At 38.2% G+C, this 22,028-nt stretch overlaps 2 protein-coding genes across 2 annotated transcripts; one reads left to right on the forward strand and one right to left on the reverse strand.

Moving 5' to 3' along the window:
- Positions 1 to 8,596: 8,596 nt before the first annotated feature.
- LOC132266917 (probable 2-oxoglutarate-dependent dioxygenase At3g50210) lies at positions 8,597 to 16,517 on the forward strand. Its single transcript, XM_059767936.1, has 12 exons — positions 8,597 to 8,748; positions 9,426 to 9,541; positions 10,785 to 10,903; positions 11,018 to 11,081; positions 11,867 to 11,934; positions 12,898 to 12,956; positions 13,050 to 13,215; positions 13,336 to 13,355; positions 13,445 to 13,491; positions 15,692 to 15,772; positions 15,872 to 15,961; positions 16,056 to 16,517. Exons 1-12 carry the CDS (start codon positions 8,715 to 8,717, stop codon positions 16,182 to 16,184), a joined length of 993 nt encoding a protein of 330 aa, XP_059623919.1. The 5' UTR covers positions 8,597 to 8,714; the 3' UTR covers positions 16,185 to 16,517.
- Positions 16,518 to 20,284: 3,767 nt separating this feature from the next.
- LOC132266916 (uncharacterized protein At4g06744-like) lies at positions 20,285 to 21,937 on the reverse strand. Its single transcript, XM_059767935.1, has one exon. The coding sequence runs from the start codon at positions 21,890 to 21,892 to the stop codon at positions 20,525 to 20,527; it is 1,368 nt and encodes a 455-aa protein (XP_059623918.1). The 5' UTR covers positions 21,893 to 21,937; the 3' UTR covers positions 20,285 to 20,524.
- Between the last annotated feature and the right edge of the window lie 91 nt (positions 21,938 to 22,028).

Genomic DNA, 22,028 nt, shown 5'->3' on the forward strand with positions numbered 1-22,028 from the left:
GCTGTGAGTGTGGGCTGTGCCAGTGTGCCGTTGTGGGCTGTGATCTGCTCAAATAAATTAAATAATTATTGATTCAATTTATCATATATTGGATAAAAAAATTAAAATCATAAATTTTGTCTATCAAAACTCAAAACTCAAAACCTAAACCTAAGTTTACCTAACCTCTCAAGCTCACTCCACGGCTCCGCCTCCCCTCTTCTCCTATCCTCTCAGCCTCTCGGCCCTCTCACTCTCGACTGGTCTCTACTCTCTATCTTCTCAGAACTCAGAAGTCTCTATCTTCTCAGATCACACTCGTGACTATCGCGGTGCCGACTCACCGCTGATTCAGTGATTCGTGGATTCGGTCGGATCGGTTTCTGTCTTCTCAGATCTAACAGATTTTCGGCTTCTGGTCTCAATTTGGTGGGTAGGTATTTCAGATTTGACATATTTTCTTTATATTTCTTGATTATCCATAACAACGTGGTTATTTTGAGATAGGATTTCGTACTTCTGGAACGTGATTTGTTTTAGTGGGTATTTTTACATACTTCTTCCTCTCTAAACCGTTTGTTGTGCATAGCTTTTTAAGTTTTAAATTTTTCTCGTAAATATGCATTTGATTCTTCGTCCAGGGAAGTAATATACAACAATTGTGAATTATTAATCGCTATGACCCTTCATAAAATGTATTGTGTTGGCTTAATTTCAAAATTGATAAAGATTACATAACAGGAATCCTTTATTTATTTGTTTATTTTCCTGTATGTTTACTTTTTAGTACCCATCATAGGCTATGGACTGACTGTTATATCATTATCAATAACTAATATATATATTTTTTATTTCTCCACTGAATAAAATGCATATAGTTTTAAAGGTCCTAAGCATTCAATAAAAGGCCTAGATCGCAATGTATCACAAATAGATACACATTCAGCCAAATGATTTTTGTTTCAAATTCACCACATTCTGTAACTCTTGGCTTTTTTTAAAAGGTGGGGAAGATGCTTTCTGTGTGACCAGCTACAATGGAGGAGTCATTACTGTTGCTGATGATGCTGCATAATGGACTATTAGATTTCATATCAACTATTAGTGAATGATGTTGGATTGTTGAATGCTGATTCAGTTTTTTTTTTAATTTTTTTGTAATTCTAATGGAGTAACTGAATTTCTGGGATGTAATATTTTTATATTGTGTGTTTATTTATGTTTTTATTTTTATTTTTATTATTGTATTTGTATTTTTTTTTAAGAAAAATTAAAATAATATTGAAAAAGTCAGCTTGGTCAACGGTTCTATGGAATCGAACCGTTTTCACGGTTCGGTTCCACTGTCTACGGTTCCGGTTCCGGTTCCGGTTCCATTTTTTAGGAACCATTGAGACCGGTTCCAGTTTTGGTTCTAGCAGGAACCGTAAAGAACCGAATCATGTGCACCCCTACCTAGAATAAGAGCCTCATATTCTGCTTCGTTATTTGTGCATTTAAAATCAAGTTTAATAGCAGCAGTGGAGGTTAATGTTGGGCATGAAAGTACAACACCAGCACCACCACCACCATTGGTTGTCGCAGACCCATCAAAGGATAAGTGCCATTCTTAGGACTGGGCAATTGAGACGACCACTAGGTTATCGAGAGGTAAATGTTTAGCTACAGACTCGTAAGCGGCATTTCAGAATTGTGCAAGTAAGTCGGCAAGAGCTTAACTTTTAATAGCCTTTGATTGATGACATGTGATATCAAATTCGGCGAAAGAGAGAAGCCATCGCGCAGTCCTGCCCGTTAGCATAGGTTTAGAGATAAGATGCCTGTAGGGATTGCATTTGGTGAGTAGTATGATGCGATGAGCGAGAAAATAATGTCGGAACTTATGTGCTGCGAAGACCAGGGCAAGACAGTGCTTTTCAATGATAGAGTATCTCTCTTTAGCATCGCGAATCAAACGGCTGATGTAGTAAACCGGCCGCTCCTGACCATTGACCTCCTGTGCCAGAAATGCTCCTATAGATCGAGAAGTGGAGGTAATGTACAAGAAAAGGGGTTGGTTTTTTTGCGGGGCATGCATGATTTGGGGAGACAAAAATGTTTGTTTGATCTGTTCGAAACTCCTTGGTGGGTATCTGTCCAAGAAAATTTTGTTTTTCCTTTGATAAGGGTGTTAAAGGCATGTTGCCTCGGCGAGAGCTGGCAAGAAACGCCGAAGGTATGAGACCTTTCCAAAGAAACTTTTTAACTGCTTTGGAGTCACTGGGGAAGGCATATCAAGGATGGCTTTAGCCTTGGCTGGGTCTACTTCAATACCCTGTCGATTGACTATGAAGCCAAGAATTTGCCATGATTTATACCGAAAGCACACTTAAGTGGATTCATCTTTAGATTGTATTGTCGACAACATTCAAACACCTGACGAATGTCATAAAAGTGGTTAGCTGCCTTTTTGGATTTGATAACTAGATCATCCACGTAATCCTCGAGATTTTGATGAAGTAGGTCATGGAAGATGGCAGTCATTGTACGCTGATAAGTAGCACCTGCATTATTCAAACCAAAGGGCATAATAGTATAGTGGAAGTTACCAAGGGGCGTTCGAAAGGCTGTTTTCTCATCATCACCATCAGCCATACGAATTTGGTTATAACTGCTAAAGCCATCCATAAAAGAGAACATTTCATGATCTACAGTACCGTTGACGAGGGTATCAATAATAGGCAAGGGAAATCATCCTTGGGGCATGCCTTGTTGAGATCTCGAAAATCGACACACACCCTTATCTGGCCGTTCTTTTTTTGAACTGGGACAATATTGGCCAGTCAGGTGGGGTGGATGATGGGCTTAATGAAGCCTACATCTAGTAACTTTTGGACCTTCTCCTTAATCTGTAGTTCAAGCTCTGGCCGGAATGTACGCGAGCCTTGCTTAACCGGTTGAGCATTGGGTAGGACATTAAGGTAGTGCGATACTAATGAAGGATAGAGACCCGGCATATCACTGTATGTCCATGCGAAGATATCGCGAAATTCTTGCAGGAGAGAGACAAGGTGAAAATGATCTTGAAAGTTGAGTGTACTCGATAGGAACGTAGTGTGAGGCTGCTCATTGGGATGGGCAAGATTAACTTTGACAAGGTCCAACAGCTGTGTTTTCTCGAGGATCCTAGGTTGGTACTCTGGGGAGCAGTAGAGTGAACCTCTGCTGACCCCGGGCACGACCATTGGGGAGACGGACGCGCTTGCATTAGCGTGGGGCGTCGCTGGTCTGAACTGGAGATGGTAGGTAGAATATGCCTTTCTGGGCATTAGCCCAGGTAGGTAAGGGAGTGCTGATAATAGTAGCGTCGCAGTCTTGTGCATAGTCATCAAGTTCGTTGAAGAACAATGCGTAGGTGTAGTGAGCCTCAAAGGTGGCGAAGGGACGATCGGACCAAAGGACCGTGACTACCTTGTTGTTCCAAATACCTTTGAAGCATTGATGGTAAGTAGAAGGGACAATGCCAAAGCGATGCATCCACGCGCATCCTAACAAGATATGATAAGATGTGTCACTATCAATGACATGGATTTTGGTAGAGGCTTGGAACTTATTGACAGCCAAATCGATATTGACGTAGCCCAGCGTTTGGCGAAGATTATTACCAAATCCTGCTACTTCGATGGATTCCTTGACCAGGCGATCCTCAAGGATTCCTGCCTTGTGAAAGGTGGACAGAGGCATGACATTGATGGATGATCCATTATCCAGAAATGCACGCTTGAATTCTACTCCCTTAATTGTAGCGAGAACATATAGTGGTTGATTTTGGGTGACTTGGCTCTGTTTATCGGCATCAGTGAAAGTGATTACCTTCTTATTACCTAGTGGCGTGGATTTAGCTGTAGCAGCCATTAAACAAAGATTAGCCTCTGATGAAGAAGGTTCTCTGACCCAAGTTTGTCTCTTCAAGTTCATTGTAACAAAAGATGGTTACTGCTCAGTGATTAGGGTATGGGAATTGGCGAACATCCTTGGGAGGAGTAACCTCTAGATCTCCCGCAGCCATCCGTCGCTAGAAAAGGCAGCGTAACCCCTAGCAATTGAGAATAGGATGAGTGGTACTTTGATGATAGGCGCAAAAATCAGTACTGGCCTTATCTGCTGGGGTGGGCTATCGGCGAGGAGTAGGTAAGACGATGACACCATCTTTAACTCACTGCGCGAGTGTATTCTTAACCTCTTCGAGACGGATCAGAAATGGCGGTAGCTCCTCACCAGTAAGCTTAGACTCTGAAGCTTTCTCGAATCGCTTTCGAGGGCGGTCATCAATAGCCGTTGTGGGCGCAGGTCGTCGATTGGATACCTTTGGATCTTTAAATTTTGGGGTATCGTACTTGGGAATTGTATACTTTGCAGCGACAGGCTTAAGGTTTTTGAGATTTCTAGCTGCAATCTTAAGTTCGCCAAAACTAGCGATTTTGAGATTGACTAGATGGAGCTTATAGATCTGTAGCATGCCTTGGATATGGATATCAACCAAATCTATCTCATTGTTGCTTTTAAAGCATTCACCTGCTCGATCTCCGAAGTGATTAATGAAGGTGAGGATATCCTCGGTCTCTTCTTGGGTTTCTTTGGTGAGAAAAACAGTAGTAACACATTCTTCGGCTTGAAAGAATTTGGTAAGGAATCGATCCTTCAATTGTTCCTATGTGCTGACTGAGTCAGGCTCAAGGTTAAAATGCCAACGGTATGCGCGATCTGTTAAAGATTTAGAGAATTCCCGTAGTCGAACCACATGGTTATCGCCAAAGTGTCCCAATGCTTCGACGAAATACATGACATGCTCCCTGGGATCGCTCATTTTGCCGTTGAACTGCGAAAACTTTGGAACTAGATACCCTTGTGGGTAAGGAGTCTGTGCGATAGCTCGAGGGTAGGGAGGTTCACTACCAAAATCTAAAGCCCTAGAGGCCGGGGTACCTTTTTTGAAAAGATCACGAACCTCGGAATGCGTAAAGACCTCTTTTGGGGCAGAATAAGAATGGGAAGGGAAGGTGAATGGTGTTTTAGGGTTGGCTTGTGCATAAGTTGGAGGGGAGTAAAACACAGATTCCTTTCCATTAGAAGGGAGAGTGTGAGGAGCCCCAGGGGTCGTCTGTGGCGTGGGGTTGTAAGGTTCTGGAATAAGTTATAAAAGTGACTCTGTGTTGTCGCCTGGACCTACTGGTGGTTGTGTTATGACTTGCTAAGCATTTTATGGAGGGAGATGCGTGTCAGCCTGGTTAGTAGCGTCGAGTGCTATTTGATTAGGCTGGGTCAATTTTGCCTGGTCGGTAGTTGTGGTTGGAACCCTCTTGTTGAGGGCATGAAGAACTTCCTCGAATTTCTTCATTCGAGCCATGAGTTGATGGTTAATGTTCTGCATTGTTTCTAAGATGGCATCTGTGCTAGACCTGCGTCTTGACCTTGAGGAACGGGATCTGCCACTGGTGGCTCTAGCGCTGGTAGCCCCAATTGCAGATACGTCTGCTTATGTCAGTGGGGGTTGGATCTCTTCTGGATACATCTTCTTGCTAGGATAATCCCCAGCAGAGTCGTCAAAATGTAGATACTGGGTCCTAGGACATCGTTGAAAAGTCTATGAGTCTAGGGTATATCGCTCAAGACAATGCGAGGAAAGCAGAAGAGCTACGAAAGGGAGAGAAAGCTAGCCCCAGAAGCAAGGATTGGAGTGATGGTAGGAGAGATAATGCCAGGAGTCGATGGTCTGAGCTGTAACCTTTTTCCATTCATTCTTTTTATAGCTTAAGGTCACTGAAGAGGGATTTATTAGCACTTATTGGGCCTCCTTCTAAATAGGGTAGGGCTCACGTAATCATTAAGATCACGTTACCCTAATTCCTATTCTTCAGGACCCACTTAATAAGTGTAGCGTTCCCCTTAAATGACCCAGGTAGGATCAGGCCTAACGGTAGCGATACTTACTCTGGCTATCTCTCACTCTGATCCTCAATTCGGGTCTTACTTTGTAAGACTTGACTAACTTTCTATCCTCTATTCCAAAGTCCCTTCTATATTCTCCTTGATAATGAAGTAAGTCCTACCATTTACTCTTCGTTTTAGTTAAGTTGGACAATTTTAGGCCCGTCGATCGATAATTTGTGATCGGGTCAGATCGAGGTTCTAAGGCTGTCGATCGATGACTGGTGGTTAGGTCGGATCAAGGTTCTAGGCCCATCGATTGACGATATGTGGTTAGGTCGGATCAAGGTTCTAGGCCTGTCGATCGACGATATGTGGTCGGGTCGGATCGGGGTTCTAGGCCCGTCAATCGACAATATGTGATTAGGTCGGATCAAGGTTCTAGGCCCGTCGATCGACGATATATGGTCGGGTCGGATCGAGGTTCTAGGCCTGTCGATCAACTATACATGCTTGGGTCGGATCGAGGTTTTAGGCTTGTCAATCGACGATACGTGCTTGGGTCGGATCGAGGTTCTAGGCCCATCGATCGATGATTCATGCCTTGGTCGGATCTAGGTTCTGGGTCCTTCGATCGACGATTCATGGTTGGGTCGGATCGAGGTTCTGGGTCCTTCGATCGACGATTCATGGTTGGGTCGGATCGAGGTTCTGGGCCCGTTGATTGACGATTCATGCCTTGGTCGGATCTAGGTTCTGGGTCATTTGATCGACGATTTATGGTTGGGTCGCTATACTCCTCGCTCTATCCTTTGAATTTATTATGATTTTGTCTTTCCTGCTTTGGAGTAATGATATCGTGGGGGCCACCTAGATTTTCACTAGGTAACGTGGCTTTACTATATCCACAACGACAAAGCTCCAAGCTACCGACAACAAAGCTTAGCGACTTCATCGGCGAGCATCAAAGAAGACCCATTTCCAGCAAATTTTGTTTTATGAAGTCACGCCATTAAAGAGCAGAAACCTAGAAGCGTCCACTTCATGAACTCCAGTAGAGAACTCTAAATTAACAACAACCCAACCCAGTAGCCATTCAAGTTCCGGTGAACTAACACAAAGGTGACATCGGTGACCAAAAGTTCCATCGACCCAATTGCATACACCATCTCCAGTGATCGAACACAGAGCTTCAGAGAAGTGAGCTCCGACATACCCAAATGGCAAGCTACAACACCAAATAAATTGGCACATCGTCAGTTCGGTTCAACGGAAAGTTTCAGTGAGCTTCAAATGACCCACTTCTTTTGTTCTCTAAACGATCCAACTTATGAATGGTGAATTCCAGTTTCAGTCCTAGTTCCGATGATCTTCAAGCAGCATTTCAATTTTAACATAATTGAAGACCCAACATTGAAAGAGAGGTGAAAGTTTTAGAGAGAGAAAGAGGGGGAGGGGTGAAGAAGAAGAAAATCCATAAGGGTATTTTTGTAATTTTAATAAAATAAATTTTAGTTTTTAATTTAATTTTAAATCGTTAGGTCAAATTTGTCATTTTGTAGTCCGGCTAACTGGCCGGACATGAATATTGGGGACAATTTGATCACTTTTTAAAGTGTCGGGGGTTTTCAAAAATAGGTTGGGGGTTTATGATCAAAATTTGAAAGTAGTGGGTGTTTTATGGAATTAACCCAAAATTTTATTACAAATATCCCAAGTATTTTTTTTTTTTTTTTAAAATAAGATTACTGGAGCATATAATTAGATTGCCTACTTCTCTACGATGGTTTGTTGCATAAATATTGTATTTTTGGAAGCCTTGTTTCATGAGCTCTATGTGCATATATTATTTTCAATTTTTGTATGTACGATTTATGAGAAATGAATTTTTGAATTTCGGATGAATTAGGATTACAATAAAATAATAATAAGGGATTTTGAACCAAATATCTACTCTTTTACTCCCCTCGGATAATTGGAGGGGTTTTTTTTTTGTAAAAAAATTAGTCAAGGGGAGTTTAATGGAAAACGTCCATAGTTGAGGGGGGTTTATTATAATTTGCCAAAGTAAAATATTAAATTAAAAAACTACGCCAAACTAAACCTTATCGAAATATAAGTCTAAAAAAAATAAAATAAAAATTTATTAATGTTATACAAACCGAGTTGACATAACTGTATAATAGTAGTATTTATTAGCAAATCAAAGTTGAAGGTTGTGGGTTAAAACTCCCGCTAGGATAAGTGGGTGTGAAAATATAGTTCTTGCCAATAGAGAGAGAGAAAAAAAAAAAAAACAAACTCCTCTAAGGAATTCTTTGCACGCTTTACCCGATAGACTAGACCTCAACCTCGGCCTAAATCTTTGCCAAATATATATATATATATATTTACTTTTAAAAAAATATAATATTTGGGAGAAAAATATTTTAAGACAAAACGGAATGTAATAAAATGGCATGTTTTGAATGGGAGAATGGGCTTGTTTAGAATGCAAGTTTACTCTTATGTTTTGGGCTGGCCTATCTGGCCGATCTGGGTTGTTTTACGATATATATATATATATATATATATATATATATATATATATATATTTACTTTGAAAAAAATATAATATTTGGGAGAAAAATATTTTAAGACAAAACGGAATGCAATAAAATGGCATGTTTTGAATGGGAGAATGGGCTTGTTTAGAATGCAAGTTTACTCTTATGTTTTGGGCTGGCCTATCTGGGTTGTTTTACTAGGCTTTTAGTATAATCTGTATATAAACACACACACCTCAATTAGTAAAAAGAGTATCGATTTGTCAGTAGACGTTCAACGCCATGGCCACCGACTTCAAATCAATTCCTTTAATTGGTAAGCATTAAACCCTAATTTATGTTTTTTTTTTTCCCACAATTTTCTTTTTATCAATTTTTTTCAACTGCAAAATCATGTTATTGACAGAAATTAACCTCTTGAAATCTACTGTTTGATTGCAGAGAAAACCCAGGAAAAGTCAATAAAATGAAACTATCTAAATTTTATATTTTATACGATGATGTTTAGAAAAAGAAATTACTGAAGCGAGGCCAAATAGAAAAAGTGTTTTCTTTTTTGCATTTTGGATCCCAATTAATGAATCATTTAAGATCCTAGTTTCCTTTTTTTTTTTCCTACATTTTCTTTGAATCCAAACAAGCTGTATTGGGCGAATCATGCTTGAAGAGCCTCTTTCGTTGAGTCAATCAATAACACAAAAAAAAAGTATACAAAAGTTTGCTATTAACTGGCCAAAGCTGCATAGGAAAATATTTTACGTTTAGAAATTGCTTTTCAATGCAAAGATTGACATTTTGTCAAGCTAAGTTTGTTTTTGTGTGTGTGTGTGTGTCTGTTTGTTTATTATTTTTTTTTGGCAAATAACATACACACCCATTTTGTCTCTTTGGGAAATTGAACCTCAATTTTTAAGTTTGGGAGGTAGAAGAGCTGAGGCCAAGTTCTTGAATGTACTGAATTTTTGTTATTGTTTTCCAATTATTATGAGGCAGATATTGGTCCTCTCGTGGTCAAGTGGGATGATCCAAACATGGCTGAAGATAAAGACGTGGCAGAAGTTGTCAGACAGTTGGATCAGGCCTGTAGAGAAGCTGGATTCTTTTACGTGGTAAGTTTCAATACATGACTTTATGTACATGTGTGTGTGTTTATATATATACTAAGGCAATTCTCTGAAATAGACGTTTTTCCGCATATTCTGTTGCATTTTCAAGTGTCTTTTCTCACATATGAGCATTCATCAATGAGTAGTGGCTCTCACCTGTTAGATCTTATGATAGAAAGTACTAGTGAAGTAACTTTAGCATATTTGGAAAAGGTCAGTATTATCTTATATTTCCAGCACAAAGTTTACCATCAACTTGTTTTTATTCTCCTAAAGTGGAAGCAAATGTTTCCTGCTCCTGGCAGTTTTGGTTAGTTTGCAGTTTTGGAGTTGAAAATCTTTGTGTATTCTTGTTTAGAGATTTTTTCTTCATACTTTATCTGGCAACTGAGAACACAGAGTAAAAGAATAGGAACTTCTATGATCTTACAAATATTTCGTTAGATTGGTGTTGAGAGATCCTGGAAGTTGGACTCTTGAGAATTACATTCCCCAAAAAAGAAGGTGTTGAAAGATCCCAAATTCCTTACGTTTTTCCTGTTTTCTTAAACAAGATTTTAAATTAGGTGGCATTACTTGATATAGCAGTGAAAGCTCAATCTTCCAAGCATTGCAATGCAGGTTTAAGTCCAAGGACAGTCACTTTATTGAAATAACGTTAAAGCTGAGGTCTGTACCCAATCCATCCCTCCCAATACACTTGATTAATTGGGACAACACTGGGTAATGTCCCTTTTAAAACCTTTATGAAAAAAACACAAAGGGAGAGAAGAAAAAACATTGATTAAACCACACATATGGTCCTTTTTTGTTTTTGTTTTTCCCGTACAGGCATACCAGTTTTATGCATATTCTAGGTTCTATGATTCCCTGTTTGTGAAAGAAGCCATTTTGATCTCTATTAGATGGCATATAACTGATACTGGAGAGGGATGATATAATATAACCTTAGATTTATTTCAGTATTTCATAATTTATGCATCTTTTATGGAGATCCACTGATAGTAATTCAAAGTTCATCATGGTTAAGTATATTTTTTTTTCCTGGATGGAATAATCATTCTTTATGTAAAAGAAAGATAAACTGTTACGGGATTTTAGTCATTACCTTCTCTAGATAAAGCCTTTACACCCATACACATCAAGAAAAGAGAAAAAAAAAAGGTGCAAAGAAATGAAGTTTTGCTTTTTGTTTTAACTTGTAATGAACTTACTTTAATGTGCTGATGTTTTGTAACTTGAACAGAAGGGCCATGGTATTCCTGAATCTCTCCTCAAAGAGGTTCGGAATGTGACACACAGATTTTTCAACCTATCTTATGAAGAAAAAATCAAGATTAAAATGTCTGCAGCAACTGGATACAGGTTTGCATCCCGGAATAACATGCTGCTTGTATACTTCGCCAATTAGAATTAATTTATGACCTATCACTAGAACTTATTCTACTTATTTTAACTGAGATATCATTTTATATGCAGAGGGTATCAGCATATCGGTGAAAACATAACCAAAGGAACACCTGATATGCATGAGGCCATTGATGTACGTTTGCTTAAATGCTTTGTAGTTTATTGGCATTTGTGTGGCTGCTATCGCAATTGCGCGGGTCTGTGAATGTGGGATTTATTAAGTAGTGGAGCTTTCCCAATAGTGTTCTAGAATGTTACAATATTGATGTGTCCCCCCGTGAGTTGAAATGTGAGCATGTATGGTAGTAAGTAGTAACGATCTTATTTCGTTAGTTTTTGGAATTTTAAAAATCAATTAATTACAATTCCTTGGTATACCCCCCTTCCTACCCCCCCCCAAAAAAAAAAAAAAAAATTGATATAGTAAAAATTGTGTTATGAAGGAAATTTTTTGGTGCAGTGCCTATGGGTTTATTTCATGAGTCCGTGTTGTTTGGTGCAGTTTTTCAAGTCTTCCATGATTATAACAAATGCAGGTAATATAAATGAGATTTTTTTGGTAGATACTACCAATGATAGTTAGTCGCTCATATCGTACATATACAGGGCACTAATTGTGTTCCTGTTGATGAACTAAGCAATGCTGCATGATTCCAACAGCTTCATTCAGGTTGATGTTATACAGCTTACATTAATGTAGATGCTGTTTTTTTGTTTGAACCTAGATGTTATTCAAGTCAATATAAAGTTATTTTCCTAAATTATCCTTGGAAAAAGGCTCATGCACTCACTTTAGTATTAGTAGTAGTAGTAATTTTTGTATCTATTATCCTAATCTTCTCTCTTTTTACTAATAAAAAAAAAGTAATAATAATCTTCTCCAGTTTTTTTTTTTTTTTTTTTTTTTTTGGGTAACAGTGCTATAGAGAAGTGGGAGGAGAGATGTATGGAGCTCTTGGGAAGCCTCTAGAAGGATCTAATGAATGGTATGTATAACAAAGAATTTTAAAATTTCAGTCAAAATTTTACTGAATGCAACAAATTGAGTATGAAGAAATATCTTTAATCTATTCCTCAGTTGAAACAAATTGAGTATGAAGACATATCCTTAATCTATTCCTAAGTTGCATCTCTCTCTCTCTCTCTCTCTATATATATATATATATATATATATATATATATATAAAGTTCATTGTTTACTTTTCACCAAGTTATTTTTATTTTATTTTTCGTTTAATCCCTAAATGTCAAATTGTTCTCATGTTCATTATGATTAATCTGGAATTATTACTATTCTTCAAACCTTGATTAGTGAACTATCATCTTTGTGTATTGGTATGTATGGGCTAATCTGTTAATCTGGAATTATCACTATCCTTCTAACCTCGATTAGTGAACTATCATCTTTGTGTTATTGGTATGTATAGGCTAATCAGCCATTACATCTAAAATAAGATCTAGTTAGCTTTGCTGAGTAAGCCATGCTGTCACACACTCCTGATGGCTGATGCTCCTTCACGCAATAACGTCACGGAACACCTGATTCTCATTATACCAGCATTGAACATCTTTGAATAGATTTGATTGATTCTTCATATTTAAAAAAACCAGTCAACAAGAGCGTTTTTAATTTTTCATCATTTTTTTTCCCCTGTACTCATACTGTTTATCTTGGCATGTTTGTGGAAGTCCTCTAGTTATGTGGGTCATATGAGACAATGATAGCTATCTTGCTAATTTTTGGTGCCGCAGTGCAATTTATTGTTTCTTAGCATCTTGTTACCAATTCTGGTGTTTAACATTCAGTGTAGATATTTGATGCTAATTCTTCTCCTTTTTTCACCCTCCCTCCTCTCTTTTTTTGTTCAACTTAGTTAATAGATATCAAATGATTTATCTAATGAGGAAGAGTTTGTGGTTTTGCTTTTTGTACCTGGTTTATTCGTCAGGCCAACTGATCCGTCAAATTTCAAACAAGTGATGAAGGAGTATATCAGCCTCTGTACTGGTACTTTTCTTAGTGAGACTAATATATGTTGCTAATCAATTTTTTTGCGTACTGGTAAAATAATTTACAAATGTAGATTGCTAATATCAACAGATCTCTCAAGAAAAATAATGCGGGGAATTGCTTTAGCACTGGGTGGATCAGCAGATGAATTTGAGGGTGAAATAGCTGGAGATCCATTTTGGGTGTTTCGAATAATTGGTTATCCTGGTGTAGCCTGCACAAATGGCCAAGACATGCTAAAAAATGACATTGGATGGTAATTTAATAATGCTGATGTTGATGATTTGACCTTTTGTTCTTTTGTTTCACTGACTCTTATGTAAGTGATGTGTTTCTTTTCTTGTTTTTTGTCCATCTATTTATCCAACAAATTCAGTGGTGCTCACACTGACTACGGTAATTTCTAGCCTTTAGATGTGAAAGGCCTAGTTGAAGCTTTTTCATCAATTGTAAATTTGTAATACTCTTATGCTGTTGCATAACAGGTTTGCTGACACTAGTTAACCAGGATGATGATAAAACTGCACTTCAGGTATAGTAGGTTATTTTCTTGAGCTTCTGTTTTAAGCATCATCTGAATTCTAAATTTACAGCAGAAAACAATTTTTAACTGTTACTATTTGAAATTAACAAATTCTTGTATGCAATCCTGGATATAAGTGCTTTTGATTTGAAAGATTCATGAACTATACTAGATTGAGAAATTCCTTTCTTTCTTCTTCATTGTTTTTTTATTCCCACTCTTTCCCCCACTTCATTTTGGTTCAAGTGTCCTTTATTATATGTCTTCTAACTTCATGCTACAACTATGTTATCACCGGTTAATTGTTCATATTAATGTTCATTTGTGAGTTTTAAGTATGTAGACATTGTAGTTTATACCTAAGAAATGTGCGTGCTTGTTTCGGTTTTGGTTCTTCAACACTACCTGTTGTTGCTTCCACCAGTTCATTATTGTCTCCTTTTTGATATATTTCTCATCCTTTTGTGAGCTGCGCAGTGCGAAATGGATGTGGGAGTTCGATTTAAAAATAACCTAGAGGGGGGTGAATAGGTGGAACTAGCTCCTTTATCTGATTTTTGATTATTTCAATTTTCTTCCAAAATCAAAATTAAAAACACAAAGCAAGTAAATAAAGTAAAGTTTGAGAGTGACATCGGGAAAAAAACACGTCGTCTCGAGTGAGTACAACAAACTCTTGTCTCAGGCTCACACCCATTCCACTCTGCCAAGAACTAGTTGCAGAACTGCTCAGGCTTACACTTGCGACTCCTTGGCCAACTGCTCCACACTTCTGGCTTACTCCTCTTTCCTTGCAGAAGGGTTGCTTGAAGAACACAAATGCTCCGCGAACACTCTGTCCCCTTCACAGTGCGACTGAATCCTCCTTCCTTATGATCTTGAAGATAAAAGGAGAAAAATAAATCCTGCTTTTTAATCAACCAAGATAATCCAAAGAAGCTCTGTACGCTTTTGAGTTTTGATCAGATTGAGAACACCATCCTAAAATCACTCACATGCAATACAATGTGTCTGCAAGAAAGAAAAACACAAGAAGAATCAAAGTTGATTTTCTGTGAAGAACCATCTATGTATAGCTTTATTTAAGAGAGGAGAAGCATTTTTATAGAGGTTTGAGAGCCCTTATTTATGTTGAAAATTAGGTTGAAAACAAATAAGGACATCTCTAAGAAGTTTGGTGCAAAAAGGAAACCAAAAAGTTACCAAAACATGAAGTCCCGCACATATTAGTAAAAAGTGTGACGGGTCTGACTTTACAGAATTTTTCTCTGTGCACCAACTGAGACTATTGGACTTGTCATAAATAGTGTGATTCTGAGATTTCGATTTTTTCATTAAAAACATGATTTCGGTCCTAACCCACCAAACTTGAAATGTAAAGTGTCCTCACTCAACATACCTGTTCTATATGATGTTCTCATCGAATTGAAGTATGATTGCACATGGTTGCACTTGTAGTTCCGCTTCTGACATCGAGATTCAAAAGTAAAATAAAAATTACAACTCAATCGGGCACGTTTTGATACCGAAATTAGCCAATACAAAAACATGTATCTCACACCTTTCAGACCCATCACCATCAGTCGTAGGCAGTTTCTTGATTTGTACTTTCGCCAACACCTGATCTTTAACTTCTTCACATGATTAATTGAATTAGGGATTGGTTTGCCATGGAGCAGCTGTTATTTTCCTCGTCACTGCTATATCTTGAGATATGAATGATATTTTATTTTACTTATCAAAAAAAAAAAAAAAAAAATGAATGATATTTTATTTCATATAATTAATTGTCTTTGTTTTATCAATGCTTTGTTACGATCTAAAATGTTCTATTCTCTCTTTATTCATATTTAGGGAAATTCATTAGAGATTGTTGTATGGACACTGTTGTGATGGAACAATCTTTTCCCCTGAATTATTTTGTATGCCCTTTTCTCTTCTTCTTCTTCTTCTTCTTTTTTATTTTATTTATTTTTATCCATTTATTATTATTATTTTTTTGTAAGTGACGTGAAAGTTTCAAGATAAGTAACAGTTGCTTTATTAAGAATCAAGTCAAAGGTAATACGTTTTAAAAGCAAAGGGTGTTTAGGGTTCCATGCAGGCACCCATACTATGATTTGGTGTACATTTATTCCAGTTGGAGGATTCCTGATTGATTATTGCTGCCTTACTTTCCTCAACTTCTAATCTTATCAAGTTGTTGCAGGTGAGAAACAGGTCTGGTGAGTGGATACCAGCTGTTCCTATTCCTGGTACATTTGTTTGCAACATTGGTGACATGTTAAAGGTATGCAACTTTTTAAACCAAGTTCTCCAATTTCTGTTACCCTCTTAACATGAAAAAAAAAAAAAAAAAAATTCCTCTTGAAACCTGGAGAAACTGCAGATTTTGTCCAACGGTCTCTATGAATCAACTTTGCATCAAGTCACCAACAACTCCCCAAAATATCGGGTCTGTGTGGCCTACTTTTACGAGGTTAATTTCTTTCTTCGTTTATGCCCTGTCCTTGCTGTTCTCTTTAAAATTCTTCTTCTGAATGTTCTTTTTGTTCATTTCCTGTTCTGAACAGCCAAATTTTGATGCGGCAATACAGCCCTTGGACATGTGTATACAAAGGACTGGCGGAACTAAGAAGTACGAAGGAGCTGTTTATGGAAAACATCTAGTGAGCAAAGTCCAGACCAATTTTGTAATGTAGGAATTTGGATCTTGATGAGGGCGGGCCTTGGCGCAACGGTAATGTTGCTCCACTGGGATCTGAAGGGTCATGGGTATGAAACGGGAAATAGCCTCCCTACGTGCAGAGGAAAGGCTGCATACCCCAGATCCTGTAGTGGCGGGAGTCTTGTGCACTGAGCTAGCCCTTTTAGGAACTTGGATCTTGATCTTTAGACTTTCCTAATATGTTGTATGTTCAAGTTAATATCTAGGTTCTATAGATGAAGTTTATCCAGGAACTGGAAATTATCTATTAGTAGGATGTGTATTGAAAATTTTAATATTCCATTTAATTTGAATGAGTTATCACAAAGACTTCAGGTTCTCTTAATAGATTAATTTAACTAGGACCATAGCTTATTTAAATCATTATCACGTTCCTTCGCCATTTTCTTAGTTCCTTCATTTCGTTACTATTTGGATTTTTATCCAAGTTTTTTTTATCCCCTTCTCCTTTCCCGGAAGTTAAAGCAATTGTATTACTATAATGGTCATTACAGGGGACTACAACCGAAATTCAATTACATTGAATGTTCTTTAGCAACCCAGAAACCTGTGCTTCTTCGACTTTATTGAAGAGGATGGGCACTACTTTGGTATCCATCTACCACATTGGCTTCGGTGTATCAATCCGGTGGGTGTGGAGGAGGTCTTAGAGTGTTTGCCCCATTCTCCCATTCAATGAAGGTTGGTGAAGCTTTCATTCAAGATTGCAAAGCCCTAGATTGCAATTTCCCCTTGTTTGAGTTGATTATCTTGTTCATAAAAGCATTCTTGGAGGATGGTGTACCTCTGAAGAGCCTCGGGTTTCGCTCTTGCCACATGTGGTAAACTCATGTCGCTAGTGCTATCTTCGACACTGAATTCCTGAAGCATTAGGGTTGCCAGTGATGAGATGACCATGAAGTAAGGCTGCTCCATTCGGAAGGACTCACATAACATCTACAGTTCTGCTGTATAAATCTCCATATTGGGCTCGAGAATTGGCAATTAAACATCAGGTGGTCGTGGCTCTCTGGCTTAGTGGAGCATAGGAGGCAGTAATTAGGTTGGTTGTGGTGTGAGATACACAATCTCTGTCTAGGGTTGAAAGTCTTTTTCTGAATTGCGAGCCAGAGTATGATTCATACAAGATGAGACCACGATGCAGATGCGCTAGGTGGTGAAAGATACTGAATTGTGCTTTTTGAGGAGTACTTGCCAGTATTAGAAGCAGTCCATATGAGAGTGTCAAGATTAGAAGCATTGGGGGAAGGTATGTTGGCCAACTCTGGGAATGAGGTGAGAAGGCTATGAAGGAAGTTCCATATTGTTCCTGAGATGAAAGAGCTTGTGAGGGTATCAGGGGAAGGCTTGTGAGAGAGCAGCGGTCATCCTTCGGAAAAGTGGCCCACCTTGAAGCCAGGAATCATGCCAAAGGAAACATGATGAGCCATTGCCCACTTTAATCATCAGCAGGAGCCTTGCTATGGGTCTAAGTTGAAGGAGTTTCCTCTAGCACCAGGATGAGTTGTCTTAATGAGGTAACTCCTACGCCACTGCACCTAAATACTTGTTTTGATTGTGTAAATCCCATAAGTGCCTTAAAACTGCTGCCTTGTTGTATTGCTCAAGGTTAGGCAATCCAAGACCACCTTTAGATTTTGCAACCTTAGCTCGACTCTTATTTTCTGGGCCTGACCATAGGAATGATCTCAAAGTAGAATTTAGGTCATTTAACAATAGTTTCAAGTAAAACAAACAAGCATATCCAGTAGGTTAGAGGTAAGAGGCACTCCCAAGTGCTTAATTGGCTTGAGCCTAGTAGAGGTAAGAGGCACTCCCAAGTGCTTAATTGGCAGTGTACCTTTCCTAATGCCCAAGAATGTGCTTATAAAATAAGCTTTGAAGAGGGTGGGAGACCAGAAAAGTAGACTGTGCTTTTTGATAGGTTAAGACAAGCCTGAGATAGATGAGAACTGGTCCAGGGCTTGTTTGAACAATCTGAGCTCAGATGGGTAAGGCCAATATTTTTGCACCTCCAGTGAAATTTGAAGGAAGTTGAGGATGAAACAAGTGAGTTGATAATTGATGAGAAGACATCAATTGCTAGAACAAAAATGAATGGGGTGATGATGAAATCATGGCTTGCATTGATTGAGATAGAGAATGAAAGAGAGGTGATGTACTCTTTGATCTAATGAATGAAAATTGGAGGGAAACGAAAACGCTGAAGGGAGTCAAGCAAGAAGTTTCATCCAACGGTGAAATTGTAGGAGAGATGGTCCAATGCATATTATACTTCACAAGAGGTCTCAAGACTTGGTTGCAGTATAATTGTTCTATTTTTTATACACGGCCAGTCAAATTCAAATTCAAATTCAAAATTGGCGCTTCATCAAATCAACAAATATTAATTCAAAATGGAAATCATCAAGATTTTAGGAAGATTTTTATTTCTATTTTTCTTCCTGTATTTTGATTTTCAAATTGTTTTCTTTTTTCCCTCCTAATTCCTCCCTTCTAAACTCTATAAATAGGGACATGTGCAGGGAGGCATGGAGAGGTACATAGTTAGGGAAAAAAAGTGAGAGAGCGAAACAGAGAGCTTGCCTGGAGCAAGCTCAATACTTGTATATTTTTCTTATTCAATAAAATTAGTTATTTTTTCATTTATTATTTTCTTATTCTTATGTTAGTATAATTATCCTTCTGAAGGGAGTGATGAAGCTAGCATGGTTATAATTTAGATAAATACTATTTATTTCTTGTATAATAATTCCTCCGGGGAGTATTCTTTTATTAATCTCAATTAAAAAAAAAAAAAAAAAAACCTCACAATGAAGAATGTTGAAGGCTAGAAAAATAGAGGAATGATTCTTCGTGATTTCCAAATAATGTACAAATAGTGTAGTGAAAATACGGAGAATGCCTATCACTATTTACAATACATTTTACTAGAGAAATAAGTGAAGGATTCTTCATTTTATGCCAATTAATGGAAATACGGGGAATGACTGCCACTATTTATTCTCTCTAGTAAGCAAGAGGTAGTGAAAGAGGTTTTACAAGAATATCATTCATAAATATCCAAGTGTTTAATGATATAATTTCCTTCATCTTTTCAAGTTCTAATTGGACCGGTGAAGTGTTTATTTGTTTGATGGAAAATTTGTATAAGAAAAGTAACTATTTGTTTATATGAATGTATGGTGGTGAATTCTACTTCCTTCCAGTTTTTTTGTTCCCTTCAGTAATAGTTCTTTTTATTAATTTCATTGGTTAAAAATAAAAAAATTGTTTAAAAATATATATATTTTTTCATCTCATAAATTCTGATTTTGAATTCAAGTTCACAATTAAATCTCATCTTGAATGTGTGATTCGATCTGCTTATTACTATAAATTTTTAGTTAAGTATTTGCGAGTTTTTCTTTATTTTTGTACGAGAACCAACAAACAACTATGAAAAAATTCACACACGTCAATGGGCCAGGATTGTTGGACAAAATAGGCATGGAAGCCATCTAGATCTGGGTACTTATCTTTGTCCACTAATATGCAAGCCCATTTTTTCCCTAAAAGTTAAGCAAATTGTACTAAAAGTGACCATATTTACCGTGTGGGACCAAAAGACCTGCCTTTATCATCAATAGAGATTGCAATAAGTGATGGGAGAAGGTGGTGGGGAACTTGCTTGGTCTCAAAAGGTGTATACTCAATTCCAGGATAATAGTTAAAAGTGAGAGAATTTCACCCAAACAATTAAATTTCATGAATTTCACTTCCCAGTTTCGGGTAACCTACTTTGATATTTCATGAAGCTTTGTCAAACAATTAAATTGCTTTTACGACTTCAATTTTTTTTTTTTTGTTTGTACCCAAACGATGAATATCATATATATATATATATTCCCCAAGCAAACTTCTATTATTATTATTATTATTTTTTCTTTGGGTTTTTATTTAAAGCTATACTTTGGTCTTTCTTTCTGTATTTTTTTTTTTTCCTTTTCATTTTGTCCAATTTCTTTTTCCAATTAATAATGTGGTATGTCTGCATTGAGCATATGAATTCTATGCATGATATGCACCTGCAAATGAAGGTTTATTTTCTCACTTTATTTAGTAATTCTACTACAATTCTTCTGCATTGATACAAACAAAAATCTTACCATAAAAGATAGCAAACCAATTCTACTACAATACACACAAAAATGTTACCATAAAAGATAGCAAATAATTCTAGTACAATTCGACTGAATTGATGATACACACACAAATGAAACCATGAAAGATAGCACACTTAGCAGAGTTATTACTACTTGACAAATCATTTGATTAGCCATGCTTGATTAGAGCAGCATAAGATGGCGATGGAGCAATTGAAGGCGTTGGTGCTGGTGCGTCCTCAGACTCGGACATTTCCTGCGAAGTAGAATTAGCAATCTGACAAGGTACGTGATGATACCTCCTCTGTTCTGCTAAGCAGGGATTTCGCTGCTTCTTGAAGGCGTCACACTCCTGTTTGCTTCTTTGTGATGGAAGACCTGCAATGCAATTCATACTTACATCAAGCACCTTTTTCGTAATCAACTTCCTGCATTGAGGTCCAACCACTGTAAAGTAGTTGTTCTTCAAGGTAAGCTTGTACAAGTTCTTGAGCCTGCACACAATCTCTGGTATCTCCCCATACAACTGGTTATTTGCCAAGTTCAGCTGCTGCATCCTTGCCATGCAACCCAAAGAATATGGTATCCGGCCTGTCAACTTGTTGATGCTGGCATCGAAAATGGTTACTTTCTTCAACAGCCCAATCTCATACGGGAGGCAGCCGGACAACTGGTTGTTCAGAAACAACACCTCAATCAGTGTGGTGGCAGCATGTTTGATGGTTTTCGGGATTGGACCGGTAAATCGGTTGTTTGCTAAGGTGAGATAAAGTGCGGGAGTGCTGCCTATGCTTGCCGGTAGTCTTCCACTGAACTTGTTGTTGTTGAGGAAGAGAACGTCGAGGTCCTGTCTGAATACTTGAGGTGGCACCGAACCAGTGAGTTGATTGAACCTAACATCCATGAAGGTCAAGTTGGTAGCACCTAGAATCTCGTTTGGAAATGATCCGGTGAGCTTGTTGTTGCTGAAGTCGAGCTCGAAGAAATATGGGAGCAGGGCAACTCTGGCGGGTGTGGGGCCGGAGATGTTGTTGGAGTTTGCATGGAAGAAGACCAGGTCTTTGAGATCTTCAATGAAGTCTGTGACATTTAGTGGGTTGCCATTGAAGTTGAAACCGTTGAACTTGACTCCAGCAACTCGATTCCTGTCGGTTTTATTGATTTTGCCACAAATGAAGCCTTTGTATACAGTAGGGTCTGTGCAGATATTTCTGCCTCTCCAAGTCTTTGTAATGTTTAGTGGGTCGTAAGTTATTCTTTTCTTGAATCTTTGGATTGTGCGAATGTCCCTTAAGAGTTCAGGCGGAATGGGGGCTGGTGCAAGGCGAGGGCGTCGTTTAGGGGGACATCGGCAAACTGGCGGAGTTTTTGGTGGAGTGGGAGAAGGACGGCCCGGAGGTGGAGGGGGAAGGGGAGGAGCGCATGGGCAACCTGGTGGTGGTAGAGGTGGCGATTGGCCGCCTGCTTGTTGGGAGCAAGAATGGAAAACTAAAAAGATGAGAAGTAGAATTGCAGCTGAAAAAGAGAGGTTACCCATGTCTCTATCTCTCTCCCAAACTACAAGTGAAGTGATGATCCAGCCAGAGGAAGGAAGAGGTAGTATTATAGGGAACTCAAAAGCAAGTCACTGCCCACTCAAAAATGAAAAAAGACAAAAGTGAAAGTGATGCTAC

Source organism: Cornus florida, unplaced genomic scaffold (genome assembly GCF_030987335.1).
Source record: "Cornus florida cultivar Cherokee Brave unplaced genomic scaffold, ASM3098733v1 CherokeeBrave_3.0.0_Hap2_Chr07, whole genome shotgun sequence".
In the NCBI taxonomy this organism is placed as follows: domain Eukaryota; kingdom Viridiplantae; phylum Streptophyta; class Magnoliopsida; order Cornales; family Cornaceae; genus Cornus; species Cornus florida.

Excerpts from the sequence above, each read along its gene's own strand:
- LOC132266917 (XM_059767936.1), top strand. The coding sequence starts at position 8,715 with ATGGCCACCGACTTCAAATCAATTCCTTTAATTG. Across the intron at positions 10,904-11,017 it reads TCTGCAGCAACTGGATACAG|AGGGTATCAGCATATCGGTG; the intron begins GTTTGCATCCCG and ends TTTTATATGCAG. Across the intron at positions 13,216-13,335 it reads CTAAAAAATGACATTGGATG|TGGTGCTCACACTGACTACG; the intron begins GTAATTTAATAA and ends CAACAAATTCAG.
- LOC132266916 (XM_059767935.1), bottom strand. The coding sequence starts at position 21,892 with ATGGGTAACCTCTCTTTTTCAGCTGCAATTCTACTTCTCATCTTTTTA.